Genomic DNA, 12,219 nt, shown 5'->3' with positions numbered 1-12,219 from the left:
GGTTCCATTGTTCTGGGCAATGACTATTAGTGGGAAAAATGTTTCAATTTTACGATTAGAATGGCGCCACGTTATACGGCTACGACCCTCCCACATCGAATCTGCCTTCTTCCACTCCCGGAAAGTAGCAATTTTTTAATTACAATTTTGTAATTATTTAATTATTAATAAAATTAATTATATTATGATTCTACTTTTATATAAGACAAGTATATTAAAATTGATGTTATATTTAAGTTATTTGTTCAATTATAATCAATTAATATGACAGTTACTTTCCTATCAGTCACTTTTACTATGTGATAATAACAACATTTGAATAAGGGGACAATGACCAAGGATAGATTGCCAATCAGTTGAGAGATTCGAGTAAAGCTTCAAAGGGAAATGTATTTGGTGCATGGTGTGGCATGATCAAGGGAGGATTAACACTATATTTTACATGAACAAAAGAGGAATGAAACAATCATGCATAATTTTGGTAGTAGAGAGAAAATAAATAATTTTTTAATTTGATGCAATTATATTTTTAAAATTTTTAAAAAACAACTTAGTAAAAAAAAAAGGAATTTCGAGTAATACATGTTCATTAAATATTTAAATTTTCAAAAGTAAATTACAATGAAATGATCATTCAACTTAAATTATATTTGATACCTAAAATGATGTTATTATCTTAATTTTTCATCTAAAACGATATGAACTAAAAATGATACAATACATTACCGTCTACTTTTATAATTACTCATTAGTGGAACAATATTGATAAATGTTAATGTATAAATTTGTGACATTCTCTTCCTGTCACTCTTTCCCTTCTTCTCTTAATTCTCAAAGATAGGCTAAGTCATAAGTGCAAATCTTTTTTAGATTAATACACATTTTGAGTATATTTTTCTTACGATTGGAAACAATTTCTTTATCTCTTATCATTATGTTTGAGAGATTATTTATTTTCCAAATAATAGAATGCACATTTTCTCAAAACATAATTATAATAAAAAATAGTATAAAAAACTTATAAATTATAAAATTTAAATTTTTTTTTATATTTTTATTATATTTAATTAAGTTCTTATACTTTTATTTTGAGTCAAATAAATCTTTAAATTTTTTATTTTGAGTCAAATAAATTTTTATGATTAATGATTGATTTAATCAAAATATTATTTGTTATTGTATATCATATATAACGTTGATGTGATATACTTAACTATCATAATTGATTGTAATGTGATATATTAACATATTATAATTGATGATGATATAATATGTTAATTTTGTATGATAATATGATTATGTGATATTTTTTATTTTTTATATCAATATCATGTCTGTATTATATAGATATAAAATAATAAGTAATATTCTTATTAATAATAATTAATTAATTATTAATCATGAAGGTTTATATGACTCAAAATAAAAATATGAAATTTAATAAAATGTAATACAAGAATAAAAATTTATTTAAATATATTTTAATAATTTAAAATTTTATTGCAGTATTATGTAAAAAATATTTATGAATTCAAAAAAAATTCCGTGGATTCGTACGCGCTATTAGAGTGAGTGCCTGCACAAACCAATGAAACGATTGCGTTTTCATCCGCTGAGGAAACTTGTCCCACGTAACGGGCACTGATCCGCAGTCTCTGACAGATTCCATCGTAATTACTATTTCCTAACTGAGAATCTTCTAACCAAATCAATAATGATACCATTCGCTCCTCACATTTCCATTGGACGGTTCACATTTCATCACGAATCCAGATGTAACCATGCAATTGGCTGTTGGCGGTGCATTTCCCACTAACGGGTGACAGTGGTTCTCTCATTTCCGACTTCGTGAAATTACACGTGTACCAATATATGGAACTCTCGTCGTCGTCGTCGGTTGTTTTTTCTTTTCTTTAATATAATAAAAAACAGAGAGGAGTGAGAGCGGAGGGGAGATGGACTGGCAATGGAAGCTCTTACCTCTGTTGACGCTCCTGGCTTCTTTTCTCTTTCTTTACTACATTCAAGATTCTTTCAAGGTTTCATTATATTATAGTTTCAGTATTAAGTGTCAAGTGTTTCTATAAATAGACTTTGCTTTTGGCTTTTGTTTGACATTCCTGATTCATCAGTGAGCTGAGTTTTCTTGGTGGTAAGAATATGACTAGATGAAATGAAAAATTTCAGTTTTCTGACTTTTCGTTAGAGGTAATATCTAGTTTTGGCGCTATTCAGAGGAGTTTACTTCTCGATTCCTGCTTCCAATTATCTCAGAATTTGGGGAATTTTGATTTTCGATTCTCGGTTTCTTTAATTGGCTTTGCAAAAGAAGGATTATGGTTTAAGAATCTCAAAACTAAAGTACTTTGATGATTTTTCAATCTTAATAACTATGAAGTGATCCTGTGTTTCTGATTTGCTTTAAGGAATTGTTTTAGTTGAATTTTCCTGGATTTGTTTAAGGCAGTTTGTACTTGTAGATTATGACTTTAATATTATCTATTGATCAATCGAATAACAGAAATTATGATTATTACATTTGTGCAGCCATTTCAAAGCGATTGCAGTCTTCTTCCTTACAGTCACTATTGGATAGCAAGCAAGCACATCGTGACACCTCAAGGGATTATCTCTGGTGCAGGTATGTCAAACAACTCATTCCATAAAAGAAGTTTTGCAAGAGGAAACATGGAAATGTAGTTCATTATGTTGGTGATATTATCATCATCATTATCATGATGCTACACCTCTCTCTTGAGCAAGATCTTTGCAATGTGCTTACTAGTCATTTTGTTTCTTTTCCGAATGCATAAATGGACAGTTGAGGTGAAGGGAGGGAATATCATATCCATAGTTAAGGACAAGGATTGGAATGGAAAATCTAAACAAGTAGTTGATTACGGCTATGCAGTTGTCATGCCTGGCTTAATCGATGTGTAAGATCTCTGCTCTTGTGTTCTCGCCATTTGCTACTTAATGCACTCACAATTTGTTCATTTCCCTAGAATTAAATATCTACTTAAATTCTAAGCAATAATTGAGATAGATAACTGTATAAGCATGAAAGTTGATATGATCAAAGGCAAATCTCAAATACTTTAAAATGTGCTTATGATTACGTCCATACTCCATGGTAGGCATGCACATCTAGATGATCCAGGAAGAGCTGAATGGGAGGGATTTCCTTCAGGGACTAAAGCAGCTGCTGCAGGTATCTTGCTTTACACGTATAATGAACTTTAATCAACTGATATTACCATAGATAATAAATGCACAAGGTATAAATTATTATTCATCTTCTTCATGAGCAAATATTACAGGTTTCAGTAGTAGGTTTTTCACTACTTATTTACCGAAAGACATTAATTAAAATGCTTATAGATTGGTTGTTCTGATAAATCTGTTTATCTTACTCGTTTTTCCTTCATGATCAACAGATATTATTCATGTATTTTTAGTTCTTTTGAATTATGTTAAATGGAATACTTCTTTCTTGTCTTTCTGGTCTGCTACACTGTATGCACACCTTAACTATTTCTATTACTGCATATCTGTAGGTGGCATTACAACATTGATTGACATGCCTCTAAATAGCTTTCCTTCCACCGTTTCAACAGAAACCTTGAAACTCAAGGTATGCCTAGTAATCATACATATATGTGACTAGTTAATAGATATGCTATATATCATATATTTGAACATTTCGATTTTTCTTTTTGACAGATTGAGGCTGCAGAGAAGAGAATTTTTGTTGATGTTGGTATGTTCCGCAAACTATACCTTAATAAATCTCTATTTGAAAGACTTAACTCTAACAAATATACTATCACCAGGCTTTTGGGGAGGTCTAGTTCCTGGAAATGCATTCAATGCAACAGCTCTGGAAGGTCTCCTAAATGCTGGTGTCCTTGGTTTGAAGGTAAACTTTTAATAATATTCAGCTATACATCATTTGCATAGAACAGAGTATCTATTTCCTGTTTGAAGGCTGGGTCTTTGTATATTTTGAGATAGTTATGCCACCAATAAAATTATAAGAATTATCTTGATGTTATCTATGAACTTAACCCCCTTCTTTTCTCCTCCCCTTTTTCCCCAAACGAAGATTGGGGGGGGATATTTTGTAATACGTGGTGTTAATGTTTTTTTTTATTGAAATTTTATCTTACAACATTTTATGTTCTAGCTTTGCAGTCTTTTATGTGCCCTTCAGGGATCAATGACTTTCCCATGACTGATGCCAATCATATTAAGGTTCGCTTCTGATACCTGAATCAACAGATAGTGAAACTGGGCTTCATTTTGGAACAGAGAACATTTACATTTCTATTCACTCTTTTTCACTTTTCTTTGGTTTTGTAATAATGCACACATAAATGAATTTGTTTTGTCCCTTAAATCAGCTTCTGCAATATTGGTAATGTTTAGGCTATCTTCTGAAATTCATCTATTTGCTGCTTTAGGCAGGGCTTTCTGTATTGGCCAAATACAGAAGACCTTTACTTGTACATTCAGAGATTCAACAAGATGTTGAAAGCTACCTACAAGATGAAGATGGTGATGATCCTCGATTGTATTCAACTTATCTTAAGACAAGGCCACCTTCTTGGTAAGTTGAATTTTCTTTATTCTCTTCTTTGGGAAGGGGCAATGTTTAAATGATTTTAATGAGAGCTGAATGGTCCTGTCCATGTTTTGCACAAAGTGTAAGTCGTTGAATTGTATTTCTTTACATAGTTAGTTTACTCCTTTATTTCCCATCCAGGGAGGAGGCAGCTATTAGAGAACTTTTGACTGTCACAAAAGACACAAGGATCGGAGGTCCAGCAGAAGGTGCTCATCTACATGTTGTTCATTTGTCTGATGCCAGTTCTTCCTTAGATCTTATAAAGGTATATTCTACGATACAATCACTCTGATAGAACTCCTGTGCTCGATCATAGCACAATTTTCTTGTCCTGCTTTGTACCCTTCTAATTGCCAATAAAGGACTGCTTGTGGACAATTTTCTGAAATATACCTTTTCATGAAGGGTCATTTCTGTGTTGTTGACAGGAAGCAAAAAGGAGAGGTGACAGCATAACTGTTGAGACTTGCCCTCATTACTTGGCTTTTTCAGCAGAAGAGATTCCAGACGGAGATACTCGTTTCAAGTGTGCTCCTCCTATCCGTGATGCAGCCAATAAAGAAAACTTATGGAATGCTTTAATGGTGTTGCTAATAATTTTAAGGGTGTTACTAGTAATTTTAGTTCTAGTTTCTTCAAACATTTGCTTCATCTCTATTATACATTCTGTTTCAGGAAGGACATATTGATATGCTAAGTTCTGATCATTCACCAACAGTCCCAGAACTTAAACTCCTGAATGATGGTAACTTTCTGAGGGCTTGGGGTGGCATTTCATCTATACAGGTTGGTGATTTTCCATTTACAGAAAAAATTATCTCAACTGTTTGCTTTCTTCTATGTATAACAACATAGACATTGCTGACTTATAAAAGTTAGTTACCATCTTACAGTAACATTGATTAAAGAATAGTACACTCTAATTTTCAAAAAAGTTTGGCATGCAAATTACCATAACCCTTTAATTGCATATATCTGGATTTAAGGTTGAAATCTGACGAAAACCACTTTGGACTGCTTCATGTTGTTATCCAGATTCACTACCCACAAAAGCTATTACTTTTAGTTCAGCAATGTAATTATCTATATGATTGATTAACAATAAACTGTAACTTGATAAAGTAAGGATGAACAAATTTATAGGAAAAACAATTCAGAGAATAAAATTAAGCAGTCAACTGCATGATTAGACTTGCTTATATGGTTCTTCTTACCATCTTTTATATACGTATTTGATCATTTCTTCATGTTCTCTCTTTGATCATTGTTTACTCTTGCTGCATGTTGACACTGATCGATAACATTCTATTGAGACATCTGCAGTTTGTTCTTCCCGTGACATGGTCATATGGACGAAAATTTGGAGTAACATTAGAGCAGTTAGCATTATGGTGGAGTGAAAGGCCTGCGAAGCTTGCCCAACAACATTCAAAGGTCAATATCTTGAATTATCTTTTCAAATGCACTTCCATTTTGATTTGTTTGATGCATTATGAATAAAGAACGTGGAGATCTTAACTCCATTGTTTAGGGAGCCATTGCAATTGGAAACCACGCAGACATTGTCGTCTGGGAACCTGAAGTGGAGTTTGACCTCAATGCTGATCATCCTATGTATGTTAAAAATCCCGTACGTATCCAGTAACCCTTTATCTTTCTTTCGTTTTTATTTTCCTTGAGAATTTAATTCATTCACACTTTTCAGTTGTCATGTGCTTTGCCCCTTTCTTGCACTTTGAAGCTTGCTTTTTGTGATTGTGAGCGAGAGAGAGAGAGTACATCTCTGTCTGAACTCTGAACTGCAGCTGTGAATTTCCATATTTTTTTTCTAAATTTCTGAAAGAAAAACCTGCACAAAAAATAATTGACGTCTCTGAGCTACCAAATTTTATTGAAATGCATGATAATCCACCTGAGAGATGGCTTACCCATCCCTAGCCAGTTCCACAGGCGAGCGTTTCATATAAGTACAAAGCATACCCTGAATCCAATGCAGTTGCTGTGAATATGATTCTTGTTCTTGGTGCCATTTGTGATCTGAATTCTCTTTCTTCCCTTGTATATGCAGAGCATCTCTGCCTACATAGGAAAAAGACTATCCGGAAAAGTGCTGGCAACTTTTGTAAGAGGGAACCTTGTCTACAACGAGGGGAATCACGCTGCCGCTGCCTGTGGTGCTCTAATCCTCGCAACATAGAAAGGAAGTGATGATTTGAATAGTGAAGGGAACAATCACCACGAGCTATCCGTGAGAACCATCAATTATTTCTTTGTTGTTGTATTATACATTGTCATCGTTCTTCTTACCATCCTGCCTTGTAAAATCATTATTATGAGCACTTTTATACATTATTTCTTTTTTTTTCTTTTTTTATAAATGAATTTATATTCCAAAAGGAAGCAGGAAGCCCTAATTGCTTCGCTACATTTTCAGAAAAAAAAAAGGCCTAAATTTAATTTATTTACTCATTAAACAAAATTCATGATAATAATATGAAGGAGAAAGAAGTATAAATCTTAGTGTGACGCTTATTTTCTCGTTTGCTAAGATTTTTTTTTCCCCTAACCGCAGCCGTTTCTGATAATAAAAGAGAGAAGGAATAAATAGAAAGAAATGCCGGTGCGGGGTCGCGGCGTCCGTTTGGGTTTAAAAAACAGAAATGGATAAGAAACAACCCATTCAACTATAATTCAAATGTAAAAGCATTCGCTAGTCTCCGTCTAAATAATCTTCATGCAACTCCCCACTCAGTTCCTTTCCCTCCAAAACCCTCCACTTCTCTCTCACCGCCACCGCCACTACTCTCTCTCGACCAGACCTTTCAAACTCAAACTCATCGGCTCGCTTGCCAACTCACCCGAGTCACGCTCATCCGAACTCGCAACCGCCCTCCAAAGCGAAACCTTGAAAACCTTAGAATGGCCTTCCCTGTGCAATTACCTCTCTCCCTTCACATCTACCTCCATGGCCCTATCCCTCACCAAAAGCGCCGCATTCCCCATCGGTCAATCCCAGGAAGAGTCCCAGAAGCTTCTGGACCAAACCACCGCCGCTTTGCACGCCATGGAGGCCTTGAAATCGGAGCCGTTGGATCTCTCTGCCATCGAGGACGTCTCAGGAATCCTCCGCTCTGCTGGTTCAGGACAGCTGCTAACAGTCAGGGAGCTTTGCAGAGTTCGGAGGACGCTTGGCGCCGCAAGAGCCGTCTCGGAGAAGTTGGCAGCGGTCGCAGAAGGAGGTTCTTTGAAGAGGTATATCAAAATTCTTTTCCTTCCTTTTTCAATTTCGGCATTCTTTATGTTTTCTGTTGCATCCTTTTGCCAAAATTAATGTCCATTTTTTAAAAAATATTTAGTAGTAATAGTTTGTTATGATTATATTTGAGAAATGATTGGAGTTTCGAGTTGGTTTTAGTGTACGTGGTTTCGCGTACATTGGATTGCTTTGATATGTGTATACAAATAAACTAAGGAACACTACGTCTAGAAGTTTTGCTAGTTGTTTTTGTATCTGATAGTTGATTAGTTACAGAGGATGAGTGTTCAAACTTCTGATTCTGCTACTTTGTACCAGATTCTTGTCATGAATAGAAACAGTGTAAGTATGATAAATGTTTTCATTCTTTAAAATGGTCAAAAACTTGACGATTTTCTTTCCCTATATGGATTCAACCTTTTGATCATAATAGAGGTGGACTTATGTATTATGTTTTTCTATTATAGGCACCTCAGACTGTAAAGATCTTACTTTATAGTAATGATTTTGGCGTAAGCAATTTTATCTGAAACATCTCTGAAAAGGTCTTCATTTTTGCTTGATGCAATGTGGAGAGAGCCATATATGGTATTGGTAATGATGGATTATCTTCTCTCTGTAAGGGTCTGAAAAGAAAATCATATTCAGGTTACTTTGACCCAAGAGTGCACTGCTTGTTTCCTGTATACATTTTTGAAATAAAAATATACAACCTGCCTGCATGAAAGTTAAATTTGGTTTTACAGAGTCTCATCGATGTTATTGTTTTTGTGCCAGGTACACTCCATTGCTTGAAATACTTCAGAATTGCAATTTCCAGAAGGAGTTGGAGAAAAAGATAGGATTTTGCATAGACTGCAATCTTTCAACTGTCCTTGATAGAGCTAGTGAAGAATTGGAGCTTATTAGGGCTGAAAGGAAAAGGAACATGGGAAATCTGGATTCTCTATTGAAAGAAGTATCAGTTAATGTTTTTCAGGCTGGAGGCATTGACAGACCTTTGATAACCAAGCGGCGGTCAAGGATGTGTGTGGGTGTGAGGGCTTCTCATAAATATCTGCTTCCAGATGGTGTGGTTCTGAACGTTAGCAGTTCTGGTGCAACATATTTTATGGAGCCTAAAGAGGCAGTTGAGTTGAACAACATGGAAGTAAAGCTTTCAAATTCTGAAAAAGCTGAGGAAATGGCTATTCTGAGCCTGCTTACATCTGAAATAGCAGAATCAGAAGCTGAGATAAAGTATTTGTTGGATAAACTTCTAGAAGTTGATCTTGCTTTTGCTAAAGCTGCATATGCTCAGTGGATGAATGGTGTCTGTCCAATTTTTAGTTCAACGGAATCTGAAGTTTTAATTTCCAATGGAGCAGATAATGCTTGGTCAGTAGATATTGAAGGAATACAGCATCCGCTTCTCCTTGGGTCTTCTTTAAGAAATTTCACAGATTTCATTGCATCCAGCTCTGGGGATCCGTCTATAACGGAGGAGAAAAGTGGTGCAATGGCTGCAGTAAAGTCTTCAAAAGGAGTATCCAGCTTTCCTGTTCCTATAGATATTAAAGTTCAATGTGGAACACGGGTGGTGGTTATCTCAGGACCCAATACAGGAGGTAAAACTGCTTCCATGAAAACTTTGGGGCTGGCATCTCTTATGTCAAAGGCTGGCATGTATTTGCCTGCTAAGAAGCAGCCAAGACTTCCGTGGTTTGATCTTGTTCTTGCAGATATTGGGGACAGCCAGGTAGTGGTTTACCTTTTTTATGGGCGATAAATTCTCATTTCTTTATTCTCTTTTGTTCTGACTCTTCTTTTATGACTGAAGTCTTTGGAACGAAGTCTTTCAACATTTAGTGGGCATATATCACGAATTTGTGAGATCTTGGAAATTGCCTCAAAAGAATCACTTGTCCTCATTGACGAAATTGGTAGTGGAACTGATCCTTTAGAAGGGGTGGCTCTATCTACCAGTATCTTGCAGTATCTCAAAACTCGTGTTAACTTAGCTGTTGTAACAACTCATTATGCGGATCTAAGTCGTCTTAAAGGGAAGGACTCTCAGTACGAGAATGCAGCCTTGGAATTTTCTCTGGAGACCTTACAACCTACCTACCAGATACTCTGGGGTAGCATCGGCAATTCAAATGCATTAACCATTGCTAATTCAATTGGTTTTGATAAAAAAATAATTGAACGTGCAAAGAAGTGGGTGGACAGTCTAAAGCCAGAAAAGCAGCAGGAGCGGAAAGTTGTGCTATATCAATCGCTAATGGAGGAAAGGAGCAGATTGGAAGCTCAGTTCAGGAGGGCTGAATCTCTTCATGCTGATATTATGGGACTTTATCATGAGGTATGGTTTTAGAAATTCAATTTTGTCGCAACCTAATTCTAATTTTTGTTGCACTTGTTGTTCATTATAAATAAGCATCAGGAAAAAAGTGATGTTAGGGTCCTTTTATTATTAGAAGTCAAGCTGTGTCCTATTTTGAAGTTATTACACTATTAGCACATTTGAGAGCTTAACTTCGGCCTTTTCTTTTCTTGAGACCAGAATATGTTTTGTTTTGCTTATTGAATCATTTTGTTTGTTTGTTTGTTTCTTCTCCTTGATCCTAATAATGAAGGTTAGGGGTGAGGCAGACAATCTTGAAGAGCGTGAGATAGCTCTCAGGGCAAAGGAAACCGAGAAGGTTCAACAAGAATTAAATGCTGCAAAATCTCAAATTGACACTGTGGTGCTGGAGTTTGAGAATCTGCTCCAAACTGCCAATTCTGATGAATTTAATTTGCTGATTCGGAAATCTGAATCTGCAATTAACTCCATTGTAAAAGCTCACCGCCCTGGTGACAGTTTCTCTTTTACTGAAACAGATACAAGTTCATATCAACCTCAGTCTGGTGAGCAAGTCCATGTGAAGGGATTAGGAAACAAGTTAGCTACTGTTGTTGAAGCATCTGAGGATGACAACACATTATTAGTCCAATATGGTAAAATTAGGGTCCGGGTTGAGAAGAGCAATGTTAGACCTATTTCAAATGGCAAAAAAATGGCGAGGCGGAGTATGAAAAAACGGGTGTGTAATAAAGATTGCTTCCTTAACATCTTGCTTGTTGTTTGTTTGTGTTACATTTTTGTCCTGTTATCTGGATGGGTTCATGCTGAACATTTGGTTGAGGACCTTAAACCCAACAACTAAGCTAAGTAACGGGAAGCACTAGGCAAAGGTTCCCTTAGTTTGATGTTCACTGCAATTTGATTAATTACTTGGCCGACTTTGTTGGAATGCACCCCCCCGCCCCCCCCACCTCTCTCTCATGTATATTTGCTAAGCTTATCCACCTGCTCTCCAAATGTCCTTTTGTTGCTTCTGGGAAAAGCCAATCCATGTCTATTTCCATTCTTTATCCCTAGGGAAAACGTTTTATTCATCAGCCTAGTTTCCCTTGCATAATCTGTGGTCCTGCTGGATATCATACTTGCATGAAGCTAGAATTATGGGTTTTCATCCAGCCTTTTTGGTCAAATTTCTTAAGTTACATTCAAAATGTTACATATTCAACCATGTTTTCTGTATCTTTTTCTTGAATGCTTTCTGTCCCTGGCACCGATCCTCTTAGTTTCTGAAGCTTTTACAGACAAATTACCCGTAGTTTCTCACACTTCTGCACATTTCTACACACAAAGATTCACCTAGATCGAGTAGATGCAATCAAGTAGGCCAGACCTTGGCTTAGATATTAAATCATACTGTTAAAATTAGCCTACTACTCTGAAATGTTTGTTGGGTCTGTCTCTTGTTTGACTGAAGTTCATCTGTCTACTGCCTTGTCTTGGAATTGAATTTAATGACTCTGATTCTTATCATCTTTGCTATAGGGAGAACAGAGCAGAGAGTTAGCGAGTAATTTAGATGCTACAAACAGTGCTGCAATTGCTTACGGCCCATTAATTCAGACATCAAAGAACACTGTAGATCTCCTTGGTATGCGAGTGGAAGAGGCTGCGCACCACCTCGACATGGCCATCTCTGCGAGAGGATCAAATTCGGTTCTCTTTATTGTGCATGGCATGGGCACTGGTGTCGTTAAGGAGCAAGCACTGGAAATATTAAGAAATCATCCACGTGTGGCGAAGTATGAACAGGAAAATCCAATGAATTATGGTTGTACAGTTGCTTACATCAAGTGAAGGACAATTCTTTTCCCTTCTTTTTGAGTTCCATGTTCAGTATAGCTTTGTATATGTACACAATTACACATGTTAATCTAGTGAGCAATTTGTTCATGCTTTTAATATCAACTATGTGGATTTTGTGTCTTCTTGAAGGCATTTTGTTTCTTT

At 35.8% G+C, this 12,219-nt stretch overlaps 2 protein-coding genes across 3 annotated transcripts; both read left to right on the top strand.

Moving 5' to 3' along the window:
- The first annotated feature begins 1,879 nt into the window (after positions 1 to 1,879).
- Positions 1,880 to 7,023, top strand: ALN (allantoinase). Of its 2 annotated transcripts, none has more exons than XM_007025588.3 (15): positions 1,880 to 2,039; positions 2,548 to 2,641; positions 2,822 to 2,936; positions 3,138 to 3,211; positions 3,558 to 3,634; positions 3,724 to 3,760; positions 3,834 to 3,919; positions 4,195 to 4,254; positions 4,464 to 4,609; positions 4,766 to 4,892; positions 5,056 to 5,211; positions 5,303 to 5,413; positions 5,951 to 6,061; positions 6,159 to 6,257; positions 6,696 to 7,023. In XM_007025588.3, the coding sequence occupies exons 1-15, from the start codon at positions 1,956 to 1,958 to the stop codon at positions 6,822 to 6,824; spliced, it is 1,506 nt and encodes a 501-aa protein (XP_007025650.3). In that variant the 5' UTR covers positions 1,880 to 1,955; the 3' UTR covers positions 6,825 to 7,023. The 2 variants fall into 2 exon arrangements, with proteins under 2 accessions (XP_007025650.3, XP_088663545.1); XM_088807419.1 differs by lacking the exon at positions 1,880 to 2,039 and adding an exon at positions 2,084 to 2,208.
- Positions 7,024 to 7,193: 170 nt separating this feature from the next.
- On the top strand, positions 7,194 to 12,177 carry LOC18596867 (DNA mismatch repair protein MutS, type 2). The gene is made up of 5 exons (XM_007025586.3): positions 7,194 to 7,879; positions 8,661 to 9,621; positions 9,703 to 10,227; positions 10,502 to 10,951; positions 11,755 to 12,177. The coding sequence occupies exons 1-5, from the start codon at positions 7,362 to 7,364 to the stop codon at positions 12,064 to 12,066; spliced, it is 2,766 nt and encodes a 921-aa protein (XP_007025648.3). The 5' UTR covers positions 7,194 to 7,361; the 3' UTR covers positions 12,067 to 12,177.
- The last annotated feature ends 42 nt before the right edge of the window (positions 12,178 to 12,219 follow it).

The sequence above is a fragment of the Theobroma cacao genome, chromosome 6 (assembly GCF_053813885.1).
Source record: "Theobroma cacao isolate CCN51 chromosome 6, ASM5381388v1, whole genome shotgun sequence".
Taxonomy (NCBI): domain Eukaryota; kingdom Viridiplantae; phylum Streptophyta; class Magnoliopsida; order Malvales; family Malvaceae; genus Theobroma; species Theobroma cacao.
Note: the sequence above shows the minus strand (reverse complement) of the source record. Positions and strands in the feature narration are given on the sequence as shown.

Bases quoted from the DNA above. Each gene is read 5' to 3' on its own strand.
- LOC18596867 (XM_007025586.3), top strand. From the start codon at position 7,362: ATGCAACTCCCCACTCAGTTCCTTTCCCTCCAAAACCCTCCACTTCTC. The intron at 10,228-10,501 runs GTATGGTTTTAG...CTAATAATGAAG, and splicing joins TTATGGGACTTTATCATGAG to GTTAGGGGTGAGGCAGACAA. The intron at 10,952-11,754 runs GTGTGTAATAAA...TCTTTGCTATAG, and splicing joins GGCGGAGTATGAAAAAACGG to GGAGAACAGAGCAGAGAGTT.
- ALN (XM_007025588.3), top strand. From the start codon at position 1,956: ATGGACTGGCAATGGAAGCTCTTACCTCTGTTGACGCTCCTGGCTTCT. The intron at 2,642-2,821 runs GTATGTCAAACA...ATAAATGGACAG, and splicing joins AGGGATTATCTCTGGTGCAG to TTGAGGTGAAGGGAGGGAAT. The intron at 3,920-4,194 runs GTAAACTTTTAA...CTAGCTTTGCAG, and splicing joins CTGGTGTCCTTGGTTTGAAG to TCTTTTATGTGCCCTTCAGG.